Source organism: Mugil cephalus, chromosome 13 (genome assembly GCF_022458985.1).
Source record: "Mugil cephalus isolate CIBA_MC_2020 chromosome 13, CIBA_Mcephalus_1.1, whole genome shotgun sequence".
In the NCBI taxonomy this organism is placed as follows: Eukaryota; Metazoa; Chordata; class Actinopteri; order Mugiliformes; family Mugilidae; genus Mugil; species Mugil cephalus.
This window is the reverse complement of record NC_061782.1, coordinates 19064740-19081780: the sequence shown is the minus strand read 5'-3', so window position 1 is coordinate 19081780 and position 17041 is coordinate 19064740. Positions and strand designations below refer to the sequence as shown.

The window sequence follows — 17041 nt, the reverse complement described above, 5'->3', positions numbered from 1 at the left end:
AACTCCTGATCAAAGTTCTCTGAGATAACCAAACATTTGCAGTTTGTGTTTATGGTTACCGAGAGACAACGCTGATCTGGCAGTGCAGCTCTGTACAGGGGACAGAGACGAAGTCTGGGACTGGAAGAAAATAGACTGATGTGAGACGGACTCGACACAGTTGTCATTCGGAGCTGAAGGGCGGACAGGCAAGAGGCATGAACAGAATTTACTCAATGCAGCCGGCGGAGCCAGAGGACGGGGCGAAGGTGAGGGAGTCGTTCAAGTTTGTGTCGGAGGAGAAGAGGAATGTGTGGAGGGACAGCGGAGAGCACAGATCTGAGCCGCCCTGTTGCCTCAGCGTCAATAAGATCTCTTACACAGTCAGGTAAACGCTGCACACAAACTGTATACAAGTACAAAAAAACAGGCTCGACTTTTGTACGCTGCCGATAACAGAGGAGATATCTGTCTGTATGTCCATGTGTGTGTTTCAGTGAACGCGTGGGTCCGTGGTGGGACTTACCCTCCTACAGGAAACGATGGACTCGTCAAATCCTCAATGATGTCTCGTTCCACGTGGACAGTGGGCAGATCATGGGCATACTGGGCAATTCAGGTGGAAATGTTTAAAATGAACCAATAATTAATGAATGTATACCATATTTATTTACATGCATTACATAGCTGTTAAATTGTACAGATGTTTAGAAATCCTCACGTCCAGATTAAGGAGAGTGTGCTGCCAGTGCAAACTCAAACACTGCAAATAATGAATCAACACTTATAAGTTAATAACTAGAAAAATAGTAGACAAAATGTTAAAAGAAAGTCTGTAAAAACAGCAGCTGCTGTGGTGTGTTTCTGGTCTGCAGTGGTTAGCATCTATCAAAAGTGATCCATGAAAGGAAAAGAAGCAAACAACGGTGGTGGCTAATACTCACTGATGCACGTAGGGATGGAAGGATGGCCCGTATGTCACAGTTGTTTTAGTATGAGGCTGTGTAACTTCAGACCATCCAGTGTGTCCATGCTGAATAGTACGCTGCTGAAAACTCCTACAAAGCATAAGAATTGGACCAAGAAGCAATGGAAAAAAGTGGTCTATTAGGTCACGTGTGCATCAGTTTGCTGGGAAGCATTTGGCATCATAGTGCATACTGACAGCATTAAATTGTAGTGACATCATTATATTATTAATTTCTCTGGCTGGTGCTCTTAATGCTGAGGTTGAACAGTCTAAATGTGAAGTTTTTTTTATTGTTTTTTTTTTAATTATATTTATCTACGATATGACTTTGTGTGTTTGTCTATTTGCACCTTGTACTGTAAAGGCTCTGGGAAGACCACACTGTTGGATGCCATCTCAGGGAGGATTGGAAACCACGGTGCACTGCTGGGTGAGGTCTTCATAAATGGCAGGAAACTGAAGAGAAACGAGTATCAGGACTGCTTCTCCTACGTACTGCAGGTAACACACAGAAACAACCAAACACAGCAAACTGAAGACAAAAGGCAAAAATATTCAATAACATCTCTGGAAAAGGTTACCACACCTGTTTGTTATTCCTTGTCTGCTGCAGCGATGATTATAGTAGCGTGGTTAAACAAAATAGGCTCTATCTCTATAACAGTAGTTTGAAAACTGTTGGAAACTAATGACATGGTTTCACTAGTTTTCCAGACACACTGAAAACCGGTTAAATTTTACCACACAATTTCACATGCTTTTATAGTATGTATTTAAGTTGTTTGTGGTTTCAACTAAGTCAAAAACTCAACAAACACACTGTTTAGCAAAAACTCCAGGAAGGCTGCCCTGGCCTCTATATGAAATTAACTTAACACCCTTGATAGCCTCCTCATACACTTAATCTCTCAATGAGAGGTGCTCAAGTGTATCCAAAGCCTGAATTAAAAGCACGGGTTTAAAACGGGCCTCGCTTCCTTTCAAATCATCTCTCTCTTCTCGCTGATAGCATTCCCTTCTTCTCCCTAAGCCTCGTCATTAACTTCCCCAGCTAAGCTGCAGATGAGGAGGTGATATGAGCTCCTGATATTAAAGTCATTCAGATGAGAGAATAAGGAGAAGTGGGATTGGGAGGCGCCGCGTGTTAATTGAGGCGGGCAGCGGGTTCAGCTGGTTCAGGCAATGTATGAGTATGTACGTCTGCAGCAAAGATATATCACAGATGGGCTTTACAGGCATATACAGTATGAATACACAGGCAGAAAAGTAGTCAGAAATCTAAAACAGAAAATAAATAAGAAGAAAACTGAGGTTTACATGTAGGATCCCTTATGGAAAAGAATGTTTTCTCAATTTGAACCCATAGTATTACAGTGCATCTTCAATATGATCTGTTCTGTTTGCCTAACCGCATTTCTTTGCTCTGTTTTATTGCTCTTTCTGTCTCCCTTTAGAGTGATAACTTGCTGAGTTATCTGACAGTGGAGGAGACTCTGACCTACACCGCCCAGCTGGCCCTGCGGAAACACTCGGCAGAAGCCATCAAGAAAAAGGTGACTTTAGAGCAAGTGGTCCAGTTACCTTTGTTTTTTCCCCCTTTTCACAGACCCCAGCACGTTAAGATATTAAGCAGTGTCGATCGACCTAAGTTTATGCTGATTAAGTGTATTAGTGGTTAAGACACTTTCCTAAGAGCGTTGCCATACTCTTCTGTGTATTTAAACCAAACATTGTGAAGTTACTTCAAAGAGAACTGGCAACAAATGAGATTTTAGAAATGCTTCAAAGCTGAAATGAAATGGACATCTCTATGCTCTGCTCGTCATTTATTCCAGGTTTGAAAAACTAAGAAAAATTGTCTAAGAAAAGTCTCCCCTCTTATGTTCACAACTCACGTTTTGTCCAAAACCGTCAAGACTGTCCAACTGTCACATCGGCTTTCAAGAGACAATTTCAACCTATTTTAAACTTAAAAATGGCAATTTGTTACTGATCCTTTGCTGAGAAATATTTCACCTTCTTTCTACTAATAAAGTGCACTAACCAGAGCTATAAAACACACGACCTAAAGCAGACCCTTGTCCGCTAGCTTGTTATTAGTAGTTAACCATTACCTGAACATTGCAGACAGCAACCAATGACGACATTTTATTAAGACTTCAATTTATTGTCACATATGACTGATGCTTTACTTTACTGATGGAGGTTGGTCAATAATAGTCACTAATGGCTTTTTGACCGTTTTTAGTTGTTTTAGCTCCAGTTTCATATGACAGAAACATCACTTCTTTTCATCCATGTAGCTTCAGAACCAAATTGCACGGGGAGGCTTGGCCTTGGTGGGAATGCCTTAGGGACCCATTTATAATTGCTTGCAACTCTAATTAGTACTAGTCAGTATCTTATTCCCTGACCCTTGATCTCTGTCTCGTGTGCAGGTGTCTGCCGCTATGGCCGAACTGAGTCTGACTCACGTGGCCCACAGTGTTATTGGAGGTCGCGTTTTCCCGGGGATCTCTGGGGGTGAGAGGAGGAGGGTCTCCATTGCCAGCCAGTTACTTCAGGACCCAAGTGAGTGCCTCTGCCGACAGAGTTTTTACCTGTGTATCAATGACTTCACACCTCCAAAGTGTGAGCACTACTGCATATTTAAATCATGATGATTGAGGTGAACTGAGGTAAAAAGCCCTTATCCACCAAATTCTTATAAATCGGAACAGATATGTAATTGATGAGGTGGTGCTTTATGTAAACTTTGAAACAGCTTGCTGTAATAAGGCTTCTTCTAGAACGAGGTTATAATAATTTAATTCAGTCAAATCAAATTGGCATGTTCACATAAACAGTAGAGAAGAGGAACTGTCGGCTGCAAAGAGATGGGATGTTGATTTGTGGATTTTCCATTGGAAGCACATTAAGACAGATAGTTAAGTAAAGTTCTGGATACACCAAACATCAGGGAACCAGTGGCCTCACGTCACCTGCTTCTGAGACAAAAAGTTGCATTTGAACACAAAGAATACAGTCAACGATCAGCTGGCACATATGTTTTGCATTTGTGCAGAACAAAAAAACTCTTCATACTAGCAGGTGGCAGTCGTCTGTATTTGACATTCAAAAGACAAAACAGGAAGAGCTACTATTAGGGTAGAAACTGGAACTGCAAACTGTCGTGCAGCACTGTCCTCCCCTGAATTATGCTCAATCAATTGATCTGTAGTTTATTCATTCTTGCATTTGAGTGTTGAGTGTTTTGTATGAGCTTGTCATTTCTGTGTCTGAAGTCCTGCTCCTCTAAGCTGAACAGTCAATCAGAGTGGTCTCTCTGACTGGTTCGTTCTGCCATCTTTTAAAGTGTTGAATCACCCGAAAAGCCACAAGTGAGGTGTGAATAGTGGCAACCATGCAGGGCAGAGGCTGACTCGGGCTAAATGCTCACACCAGCTTTACTTTATACTGTAACTGCTATAGGAAGCAAGACGGACAGAAACATGACCTTCCACTGAGACGGGAGAAAGTGCAGCACATGACCTGTGTCTCCCTGAGAGTTTAAGTCCACACTGGAAGGAAACAAAAGGATCTAAGTAAGAGGGGAACGAAGGAAGTACAGGAAAGGACAGGAAAGGGACAGAGAGAGAGATGGAGAAGAGTAATAAAGGACTAGGTTATCTCACCACGAAGGGAATGAGCAGAGACCCACTTCAGTGTGTGTGTTCATCCCAGGTGTAGTTTATCAGGTCTGCAGTCCTCCAGGGATGGTGGAGGGTCTCAGTCCTCATTCAGGATTAAAATGGCCATGAACACACACACAGTAATAAGGAGTTCCCATTCGCTGCCTCTCCAATCAACCAGGAAATGAATTAATCTCACAATTAAAGCATCTGCTAATTCCACTCTTCTTTCATAATGCAAAGAGGCAATCTTTTAATTGTCCTAATTAGAGTAATTAACTAAGAAAAAAAACTCACTTATCTACAGTCAAGTTAAGTTGGCCCCGCTGAGAGTCCTGCATGTGCCACTTCATAAAAAGTGTATTTAAAAGTTTCTCACACGAGAAGAAGTTTCTGCGCTGCCGTTCTCCTGTTCACGCTATGTGACAAGCCTGGGTGGTGTTGTTGCAGGGGTAATCCTATTGGATGAGCCGACCACCGGCCTGGACAGCATGACCGCCAATCAGATCGTGGTGCTGCTGGCAGAGCTGGCCAGGAGGAACCGCATCGTCATAGTGACCATCCACCAACCACGCTCCGAGCTCTTCAATGTGGGTTTCTGAGATGAATGAGTGAAGAAAGAAACTTTGACATGAAACTTTTTCCCCCCTCAAGCATTAAGTACACGCAAGTACAACTAAACTGTTATTGGTTGCTACAACTTTTTGACAACTCAGTAATGTCCATTACGCATCTGTTCTATTAGAATTAAAGCCTAACTCCAACCCTAACCCTAGGACAGCATCTCTTTCTCATCATTACAGATGGGAGAAACAGTTAGTGTACAACTGTATGAAGTAAAAAGTGAAAAGTTAACCATTTTCTTTAATTATGAAAGACATTTATTGTAGTTTTGTTGATAGATATAATTGCTGCCGTGTGCCTTTGTCTCCAAGGTGTTCAGCAGGATCGCTATAATGAGTAAAGGCGAGCTAGTGTTCTGCGGGCAGCCAGGGGAGATGGTGGACTTCTTCAGTCAATGCGGATATGAGTGTCCAGAGTACTGCAACCCCTTTGATATATATGGTACAGTGTACAGCAGCTACGCAAAACACAACAAATAAAGAAGACATGTAATGTGAGAATACACAGAAGCCTGACTGCTTAACATTAAAATTAACTAAACTAAAATTACAGTTGACTTCACCTCGGTGGACACGCGCAGTAGCGAGAGGGAGGCTGCCACATTCAGTCGCATGCACGAGATCACGTCATCCTATCAGAGCTCAACAATCTACCAGAGCATGCTGACAAAAGTGGAGGAGAGTCTGAACCGGGCAGACAAACCAGCCATCCCCTTTAAGAGCAAAGAGTCTCCCAGCGGTGCTGCCAAACTTGAAGTTCTGCTTAGGTCAGTGTTGAAGTTCTGTCTAAAAAAAAAAATGACAAATTCAGATTTTGGAGAAATTATTTGAGCAGAATATAACAGATAAGTGTAGTTTATAACCATCCTCCATGTATTGTATGAAATGCTTGTATATTTCTTGCTCTTCAGTCCACCTTTGCACATTTCTTCCTATCAGCCCTGGGATACGAGTTGGTGATCCTCCAGTCCCAGAATTCTCAAACCACTTCTGCTTTATTAATGACCTAATGAAATTAGCAGATCTCTGCTATACTTCTGTGTATTAGGCTTCTATGTATTTACCACATGTGTTTTGTGTGCAGGCGCACTGTAAGAAACTTATCCAGAGACCGGATGGGAGTTCTGATGCGTCTATCCCAGAACCTGATCTACGGTCTGTTTGTGGCCTTTTTCGTCATGCGTCTAGACAACGACGTCAGCAAGGGTGCAGTGCAGGACCGCATCGGCATCATCTATCAAATGATTGGCGCTTCGCCCTACACTGGGATGCTGAATGCTGTCGCTCTCTGTGAGTCCAACCAAACATCTACACACAAGGAGGGAAGATATGTTTTCTACCCCTTTATTGTGAAGGAACCATATTTGGTGACTTCCACACACACATTTTAAGTGCCTCTCAGTGAGGCTGAGAAGCATCTGGTTTTCACCAGCCAATCAGTTATGATCAAGGCAAACTTCTCAGGTCAATTCAGGGTCCGATCTGGTCTGCTAAGAAGTGCCCTAATGTTATCTAGTGGGATGGTATGTTGAAGTGTTAAGTATTTTAACGAGAGCCGTATAAAATGTTAAGGCAACACAGAAAAACAAGTATTCAATGTGGAAAAGTAGCAACTATGGAACTGGACAGAGACAATAATGTGAAAACTCAAAGTTATTGTGAATTAGGTTCCTTCTTTTTTCATATATATATATACATATATATAAATGTAACAGGTCTGTGCTGTGTTTTGCCGGGAGCCTTGTATGAAGTCTTTCAGAGCTTACACTATGTCTGGGTAACACTACAGTACATCAAACTGCATGTGTCTGATCACATCATCCATTAAATATCTACATGAGGCGGATTTGATGATGGAAGCCCTGGAGTGTGGGGGCTATAACTATGGCTATGCATTATCTTTGTTTAGCACTCCGCTTGAAAAATCTTTATCTCAGCAGTGTAAGCCTGCTTATCTCCTGTTCACTAGGTGAAAGGGGACTACAGTATTTATGTTCCCTTACGCAAAAAGAAGTGAGTGAGTTGAAAGTGATGAAGAGATTTCAGTGTCTATCATTAGGTAAAAGATTGAGTGATGAGCTGTGAGTTGAATTATAGAGATGGAGATAAGAACAAATATAAAACAAACATGTCTATTAAAACAGATTTCATTCAAGGAGTCCTAGTATAAAGATAATATAATCTGGCTTATATAGTTTTGTTAGAAATGTCCCGTAATGTTTCTTTTTTTGTTTTTTTTCCAAGGGAAAATTATTTGTACTGTATTTATCTATTGAAGAGAACCAGTGTCTTTTTAACCAACAAGCCAAGTATCTATACTAGCTTTATATTATCTGTCTCTCTAGTATGTACATAAATAAAGTGATTATACCAGCTCAACAAAGCTGAATCCTAAGCTAGGTTTATACTTCTGCATCAGGTCGTGGCAGAGAGTCGGAAACAGTGGTGATATCTGCCATCATTCTGTAATTATGCAGCTTGTGTTGAATTTCTCTGTGCATTTCAAACAACTGCGACTAGAACTGAGCTTCTCATGTTGGAGACGAAATTAATAAATGCTAAACAAATAAACTTGAACTTGTATCACTGAGAGACGTGGATGAGAAAATGCACTTTGGAACAATTGTTATTACGTATAATAACATTTCTGAGGCGGTACATGTCAGGCCCACTGCCATGTGAGCCACTTTACACCTGATTCTTCCTGTTGTTTTTACAAATAATTAAAAACACACGTTTTAAAATGAACTATACTGACATTAATTTCATACCTGAACCATGTTTAACGTTTAAACGGACAGTGATACTGGCTGACTGAGGTAATTATCTGCTCACCATCTCTCGGTTATCAGTCTTAAATCTTAGCTTTAGGGCTCTGGACCTCACGAATAAAACTAAATTAGATTAGATAGGTGATGAAACACAGACACAAACAGCACTCCATGAACACCCAGACAGTCACAGGTACTCCGATAGAAGTAGACTGATATCATTCTGACCTTGACTCTCGTGGATAACAACTGATAGGATACAATAATTAAATGCATGTCTTTCAAATAAGATCACCGAGTTGCCCGAATAAAACCCAAGAACATCTGCACATCTGGACCATAAATAGATAGCAACAGACCACATGGAGCTTTAAAAGTTTATATAAGGGTTTCTTGGAAGAGGTCTCGGATTCCTAAGCATAAGTTAATTCTAGTTATCAATTTAAATACACTAAAATCAAAATACCTGAATGGGATGCTGAAAATCAACTTGTTTGATCAGTAGAAACGTAAAATCCATTCAGCACATTTTTGGGGGAGTTTATTATAAGTTCTAAGCAGCGTCTTGGGTTTCTGTATATTCAATTCACCTCTACCTGTCCACAGTCCCAGCGCTGCGAGCCATCAGTGATCAGGAGAGTCAGGACGGCCTGTACAGTAAATGGCAAATGTTCTTGGCCTACATCTTCCACATCCTGCCCTTCAGTATCCTGAGTGTGTTTATCTTCACCTCCTTCCTTTACTGGTGAGTATAAGTGTGTATTGTTGCATTTTCAAACTGCCTTGATGATGTTTACCGGGCGTCACACACACTTTTTTTTTTTTCTCAGGACAGTGGGGCTGCAACCTGAAACTTTGCGCTTCCTGTGTTTCACTGCTGTAGTTCTGGTGCCGCATATCATAGGTGAGCTTTGATTGCTACATACACATTACTGAGTTTCTACGGTGGCCAAGAGACTACAACGCATCACAGCTTAATAACACAAATAGACAAAACACAGGCAAAGGAATGAAAACGCCTTCATCAATTTGGCAACACATGGGATGCAAATACTCACAACAGAAGCAAGACAAACAATGAAAGTAGCACAAATGACAACAGAAATATTGTCAGAGATGGTCAAGAGAGGGAATAATTGTTATTTAAAAGTAGCAAAAGGCGCACGAAGGATGAGAAAGTTAAAATGAAAGAACCAACATTATTTTAAACACACCACTGGTGTCAAATTCCCGGAGACGTTTTTGTAACTTGTTTGTGTTTTGTTTATTTGCTTGGATTTTATTACAGTGCAGCGTGTTGAGCTCTCTCTACAACCTTAAATTTCAGAAAAATAAGTAAACACGTGATCATACAAATGTGTTGCATTCTAGCTTATCATGTTAAGTTAACCTCTTGATTTTTATTCATGTCGTATTTCCCAAGGTGAGCTGTTGACTGTGGTGCTATTAGGAATAGTGCAAGACCCTAACATGGTCAACACTGGAGTGGCTCTACTCAATATTGCAGGGATCCTAGTGGGATCTGGATTCCTGAGGTAACATTCTTATTTGCTTTGTAAATTCAGCATTTGATATTTTAATATTTTTATGTTTTTTGTTAAAGGTGAAGGTATAATAGTTGCTACAGCTAACTTTCCTCTCCGCTTCCTCACAACAGAAGCACCCAGCAGATGCCATTAGTCTTCCAGTGGCTCAGTTACCTGACTTTCCAGAAGTACAGCTGTGAGCTGCTCATAGTCACCGAGTTCCACGGACTCGACTTCACATGCAGTAAGTTGTTTTTCTATCTATCAGCACTGAGAACAAAAAGGTACTGGTCATTATAATAGAAAAAGTGCATTTCATGTTGTCTTTAAACATTTCTTATACCCCTGGATACTACTGATAAAGGTTATTAGTGATTCTCATTTATCAATTCTACATTTTATTAGTACAGTGGAGCGCTTTAATCTGATTTATATCATTTGGGTTCAGTGTTCAAGGGCAGACAGTCGTAAAACCAGAGATCTCTTGCTTTGTTTCAGATGCTACCAGACCCTTGCCAGGAGCCTGTGCGTTGACTCACGGCAGTCAGATCATTGATCAGGGCTATCCTGGTGCTCTATCCCGATACACACTGGACTTTATTCTTCTCTACTCCTTCCTTCCTGCTCTACTGGTGCTGGGCATTATCAGCTTCAAGATCAGGGACAGGCTCACGCGTCACTGAAACCACAGATACAAATGTGAGGCAGAAACAGAAAGACAAACTTCGGTCATCATGGTCCTGTGCTGATTTGCAGTATGATGTTCTCTTAAGTATTGGGGCTCCTGCTTCTCTACTTACTCTGCTTAACCTAAAATATCTTATTTACTTACAGTTTTTAAGCGTAGGTTTCTACCTGTTAATCCACCTGTTAATGGTGCAATCATAGTCACAAACAAAACAACGTTCAATTTTAATCCAGCAATCAAACTCAAAATGAAATCTTAACATGGTCTCTTATAACTCTCTCTCTCTCTGATCATTACACCTCCTTTAATTATCCACGTTTAAAAAAGCATCTGCCATTTTCTGTGCACCTCTGATTGACTGTAACACCAAACTTGTGGAAAAAGAAAATCCAATTTAGACTGAAAACAAATCACAAATACGCTAAAGTCAGTTAGCTTCAGAAGACAGAATATAAGAAATATTGATGCTGATTTTTTAAAGACCTGAATTACTTTCCAACAATGACCGATCCTTTGTAAACTATCTGTAGCCTTCAGCTTAAATTAAATAGCACCTGTATCACCCTTTTGTTCAAATATTGTGCATGTAAATTATCACTAATAAGTGATGTCTGCTTTCATAATGTTTATTTTTTTTAGAAGACATGTTATTATTACAAAATAGCTTTGTCTGTAAAGTTAATTGTTAAATAAGTTGCATGAATTATGTATAAAGTAGTAAAAATGAAGGAAAACAGTGAATAAATAATGCAAACTGTGTACTGTATATATGTTCTTATATGTGTAATAAAGCAGATTATGTCTCCAGCTCCAGTCCCTTCCATGACTTAGCTGCATTCCTCTTGTACTGCTCCAGTTCCTGAAAAACAGAGGCAGACAAACAGACACGAAAAATTAGGCAATATATAGAGAAAATGATGTAACTGGAAACACACACAGAAACACATGCAAACTCATCAGATGATATGATGAACGAATGTTCTCTTTCACAGACACAGGATACAGATAACACCTTTATAACACCAGCAACGTGTGATTTATCAGGAACTAGTCTGGAAAAGTAGCCTTTCATTTTAGTACTAAGTACTGTAGGACTCTACATAAATGTTAAAAGCCCATTTTATTTTCCTAGATTTTCTAATGTGTTTTTACTTGTGATTTACTTTGTAGCTTAAAATTTTCCACAAACTAAGTAGGATATGAGAGACTGTTCTGTCTTTCTCAAAACTCATTGACTGGTCTTAGTTAATCAGGTCATAATCACTGATCAAGTGAATAACACAGATTATCTCATTATCATGGCACATGTCAATGAGTGGGGTATATTAGACAGCAAATGGACATTTTGTCCCACGAGTTGGTGTGTTTGAAGCAACAAAATGGTGTTGGTGTGTTTGAAGATGGAAGAGTGGAAGGAGATGAGTAACTGTGACAAAGACCAAATTGTGATGATGGTAATGCGCATCCAACTCTCACGTGGAAAAAGAGCCCCATTAAATCTGATCCAACAGATGAATGCCCAAAAACAACACACACAACATCATAGTTTGTCATTCTATGGGACTGGAGACACCATCTTTGAACAATTGTCTTTTTCTAAAAATGCATTAATTTTCATTGAATAACCTTCTGGATTTCTATGAATGATCAGAGGGATGTATCTTCCAGAAAAAAAAACATGATCGGAACAAATACATAAAAGGCAAAGGGTACACAAACTCAAACAGCAGCTGGAATAAACCTTTAGCACAAATTTCTCTTTGGCTACTTGGATAAACTGCCAAACCGACCATCCAATGGTAGAGCAAGATGACCAGCATCAGGCGAGAGTCAGAGATAACAGCTTGTGAAACGAGAGTCCAGCAGGTTACTGCAGTTCAAGTGACAGAGTGGCAGCGTGGCAGATCAGCAATAAGACAACTAATCTCTGAGTTTATGGCCGTGACAGGATATATGAGAGCCTGTTAATGAGACTAGATCATAAACACAACTGCACACAAGCTACTGAAGATCAGAGGGTTACTCTAGAACATTGCCCTTGTTTAAGAAAGTTCAAAGTGTTTCTGAAAGATTTTATAACCTAATTTCGATCGTTAGAAATGTCTTCGTCAAGCAAACATTCACACACTGCACAGTAGATTAGATTAGATAAATATTATCTATACAATCCCAAGGGAAATACCTCACGGTTACACAGTTTGTCTCACTCTAAGTACCTTGAACTGAAAAAAGAATCTCAAACTACACATTCTTCAGTGTTAACACAACTCTGCTTCTTTTATAATAAAATTTCTTTTATTGGCTATATTGTGTGTTTATGTGGGCAGCTGTAAGATATATAATTGCTTGTATATACAGCTATATACAGCTAGTTGTCTAGTTTGTCTTCTTTCCTTCATTGCTGGTTTTGTCATGCAACTGTATCGAGCAAGGAATTAATATCTATCCACCTTTTTTATTTTTATGACTTCACTACATCAAAGTAAACTTTCATATCATCTATAAACAGAAATGTTCTTAATGGAAGCAAACAGCTGGAAGCTGTTACTGTACATGCATATCACTACGCCTTAGGGAAAAGCAGCAGAGACAAAACATGAACTCAACCACAAGATTAGAGCCGACTGGTCTATGCCGAAGTACATAGCACTGATTATCTCGCTACTATGTCACCAGTAAGTCAGTAGGCAACAAGGCAGCAAATGAACATTTTGTCCTATTAGACATTAGATATTATTAGTAGTGGAAGAATTTGAGAGACTCTGAGAAATTTGAACAACTGGGTCAGAGCATTTTCTTGCTGAGCATTCCTGTGTCTGCGAGGGTCCAGACCTATTAAAAGTGGTCCAAAGCAGGAAAAGTTGTAAACTGGCAACAGGTTCACGGCCATCTAAGCCTCACTGATGCACATGGGGAACAAATGTTTGCCTCCGTGGTCCGATCTACAGACGAGCTACTGTAGCTAATACTGCTGAAAAAGTTCAATGTTCATGCTGGTTCTGAGTGAAAGGTTTGAGAAGACACATTGCATTGCAGTCTGTCTTTTAGGACACTGCGTTGCTGAGAGTGTCCATGACCCCTGAGCACTACTGAAAGCACCTACAATGGTAACGTCAGTATATGAAACCAGGATGTATGGAACACCCACTTCCCCTGGGGTTGTGCGTGATCTTGAATTTCTGATGGATAGTGAGTGTATAGTTGGTCCAAAATTATATGTGAAAGGTAAGCTTTGCTTTGTAACTGACTGTAAAACAACACAAGCATGTAGCTGGTCAAGATGAGCTACCTGGTCTTTCTGGGCTCTCATGGCATCAATCTGAGGCTCATTGTACTGCTGGTCTTTGGCTGGATCCTTTAGTTCCCTCTGCTCACTGGTACCCTGCAGTCAGATGGACAGAAACATTGTATTAATAATAAGAAACGCTGAATTCTTCTGTACCGCCAACATTAGAGACTAAATCGGTCAAATACTGCAATATTGATAAAGACAAAGGTGCCACTGGAGGCCAAACAACCTCCTGGGGGAAGACACTCTCGTACACTTTCTTCCAGAGGTCCTTTGGGGTTTTAGCATGCCGAGAAATGACGTCCACGTCCGTTGTAGGAGGGGAGCCTGAATTAAGATATGGTTTTAACACAATATTCCACAATCACTTCATTGAATGTCAAAACAGACAAAATCTGGTTTCTTACACCACAGTGAAGTAGTCTTGATTTAAACTGATTTAACTGCACTGCTGCTTTCAGGCCACTTGGTGGCGCTGTACTCACCTATTTGGCTGAATGAGTCCGAGCCTGCTGGAATGATGAGAGGCTTGGTGGAGTCACAGGACACAGTTTTTCTGATCACAATATAAAAGAAAAAGAAAAATAAGAAATATTAAAACCGGTGTAATAATGTATAACATATATAATGAGCTTTTCATTTGCTATGATCGAATCCATGATTTTTTATGCTTACTATCATCAATGAAAATAGCATCCTTGATAGGCATTAGGCTACTTTACAAAATGACCTCGGTGTATAATGAAACACCACTTTACAGCAACATGAACAGTTTCACCAAATACTTAATATTTCATCACTGAAGTTACCAACATTAAATAACTGTTGTATTAATAATCCTTTGGGACCTGTCTTTTGAAAAGCATGCAACTGTAAGCAAGTAACAACGCTTGTCCACTACTACTCTGTGCACATTGTTGTGTTATCCTCCTCACCCTCTGTCCACACCAAAAGCCAGGTGAGAGAAGAAGCTCTTAGCTTTTGACATGAGGCTCTCCGACTTGATGCTTGTAAACTAATAAAAAGATCAGACACAGAAACGAAATGATTGACTGGCTAAATAACTGTGTGTGAAACAAATAGACAATGAATCTGTAAAAAATGTGCACAATAGTAAGGTTTAATCAACACAAATGATAAATGAAAAATCTTCCATGAACTCACAATCAGAGAGGCTGCGTAGTAGTGGGCAATAAAACGCAGTGTTTTACTAACCACTTTCTTCTTGTCAGAGTCAAATTCCTGCAACACGAATAAAACTGTCACCCTTAAACCTGTTACTCAGATGACACCAACATCTATACCTAAAAGATATTTAAGGAAATTACAAGAAGTGTTTTACCTGAAAGATGTCGTATTTGCTGCCAATGATGAGCAGAGGAACAGGAAAAGGACTGAGCAGCTCTCTGTCCTGTAAACAGACTCAGGTTTAATTCAGGGTACATCTACCAGTTCCACTCAGACAAAAAAAAAAAAATCAACTTTCATCTATACATTGGAAAAGCTGTGGTCTTACAGGGTAGTCCTTGGGTAAGACACGAGTTGCTGAGTGGGCAGGTGTCTGGTGTTTGGCTCCAGGTTTGCCCTTCTCTGCTTGCTGTGCCTGGGTGAAGACTTTCTCCAGCTGAGCTTGTGCTGCCTGCAGCAGCTTCTCCATGGTTCCCCAGAGAGCATTAGGTTTGGACAGGTCCAGAATGAGGATGAGAGATAGCGACCTGGGAAAAAGCAGGAAGGACTCTGTGTTGAGTCTGAAAAACACCATTCCTTCATCTGCATGACACTGTTGTTCAAACTATGCAGCTTTTAAAGATATACCTCATGGGCTGAACAGAAGAGAAGCTTCTCATTCAAAAACTGAACTGAACATCTCACAAGAAATGTGTCTAAGAAGAGAGAGACCTACCTGATGCTGACAGGAGTGATGGGGATCTGGACCAGGTCTGACAAAGAGGTCCCTCCTCCCAGCTCCCAGAGATGTGCTATGTCTTTGGGCTGAAAGAAGAATCCTGATTTTTATCATGCATGTTACTCGCTATAAAAAAAGTTTACTGAAATAGGAAACAAATATGTTCAGTTAAATAATATAGCATACACCACCATACACCAGGTCAGCATGCTGTAGGCCTAATACTAAGCTAAGCATTTTTATCTCTTTACAGGGAGTAGATGTTAACACAACTCCTTCTCTTTTTACTGTTACACTTCTTCAATTTATAAATTTCAGTGTTCAGCCTTAAAGTGTCTGAAAGATTAATAAAGCTCCCATACTGTGTTGTGTCCTCTGGCCCGTCTCCCGAAAGTGTACTCCAGCGCCAGGGTTGGTTTAGATGGCTCATCTCTGGTGGATGAAGAAACAAACAAACAAACAAACAAACAAAACAAAACAAACAAACAAACAAACAAAAACGTGCTCATTACTGTGTAAAACCACAGAATAACCAAAACTAGCTCTTTGTGCTAGTCTCTGGTCTGGTTCCTAAAACTAAGACTTGAACTTCCACGCTGAAAGAAACACCTACGTACATGCTGTGCTACAAGTGTGTGAGTGCATTCATTCTCACCTGTCCAAGCATCTGAGTAGAATTGATGTTTTACCCTAAAACAGAAGCAGATGTGAGATTTCTAGCGAAAACTAAAGCCAATGTGCTGTATTGCCTTTCGTGTGGGACTAGTAAACATACCCCAGACTTGCTCCCCATCAGAAACACGGTCCTCTCGCTGGTCCTCTCGGTAGCCGTCTCCCCTTCGTCCTCCTCCCGACAGCGGACCTCCTCCGCCGCGATCTCCCATAGTGTGTCTGAGCTGTCGAATAAAAGGCAACAGCGATGCGTTGTTCAAAATAATACTCTCAATAAAGATAAATGGTTGTCAAAATGACGTACATTGTGATTCTCACCTTATTTTTGGCATATGGTTTGATATTTCCCAAAGCTGACAAACTAGCTAAATGGCTAACGGAGAAGTAAACTGTTACGGCTGTTGCCAGAGTAACGGCGCAGTCTTATGACGCATTCACTTTTACCGTTTCGTTGGCATTGTGGGAAATGTAGTGGGATCGTTGGGCCTTTCTGCACAAATACTTTGAAGACTAAATGCGAAGTATTCTTCTATTTTAGTCTTTCCACTGTAGGATAAATGTAGGATAAAGTCATGTTTTATTTTATCTTAAATGATTATGGTTGCCAATGATTGCCATCGACAAGCCATGGATCACCAGCAACCTGAAGACTCTGCTGAACGACAAAAGAAGAGACTTCAGGTCTGGAGACAAGGAGGAGCTAAGGCGGGTACGGCTCCAACTGCGTGACAAGCTGAGGGAGTGCAAAGACTCCTACAGGAGGAAACTGAAGGACATAACTGGCCCAGAGCCTCCAACGATTCCGCACCTCAAGTCTCCTACCCCTTGAGGACAACTAAGATTCATGTCACATAGAGAAATTTTCTGATGACTCTGCAGTTGTAGGGTGTATAAGCAGTAGACTGGACAAGGTGTATAAAGGACTGGTGGACAAATTTGTGGGGTG

General features: G+C 40.5%; 2 protein-coding genes across 2 annotated transcripts; one reads left to right on the top strand and one right to left on the bottom strand.

Moving 5' to 3' along the window:
- The first annotated feature begins 40 nt into the window (after window positions 1-40).
- Window positions 41-11035, top strand: abcg5 (ATP-binding cassette, sub-family G (WHITE), member 5). The gene is made up of 14 exons (XM_047602579.1): window positions 41-367; window positions 477-598; window positions 1314-1450; window positions 2404-2502; window positions 3388-3520; window positions 5071-5210; window positions 5556-5685; window positions 5797-6010; window positions 6328-6533; window positions 8621-8759; window positions 8845-8918; window positions 9438-9549; window positions 9672-9784; window positions 10039-11035. Exons 1-14 carry the CDS (start codon window positions 198-200, stop codon window positions 10221-10223), a joined length of 1974 nt encoding a protein of 657 aa, XP_047458535.1. The 5' UTR covers window positions 41-197; the 3' UTR covers window positions 10224-11035.
- dync2li1 (dynein, cytoplasmic 2, light intermediate chain 1) lies at window positions 10839-16558 on the bottom strand. Its single transcript, XM_047602580.1, has 13 exons — window positions 16414-16558; window positions 16199-16319; window positions 16079-16113; window positions 15786-15855; window positions 15421-15509; window positions 15034-15232; window positions 14860-14928; window positions 14682-14759; window positions 14453-14532; window positions 14003-14073; window positions 13747-13844; window positions 13518-13610; window positions 10839-11087 (listed from the first exon to the last, which is right to left on the bottom strand). Exons 1-13 carry the CDS (start codon window positions 16425-16427, stop codon window positions 11025-11027), a joined length of 1080 nt encoding a protein of 359 aa, XP_047458536.1. The 5' UTR covers window positions 16428-16558; the 3' UTR covers window positions 10839-11024.
- Window positions 16559-17041: the final 483 nt, after the last annotated feature.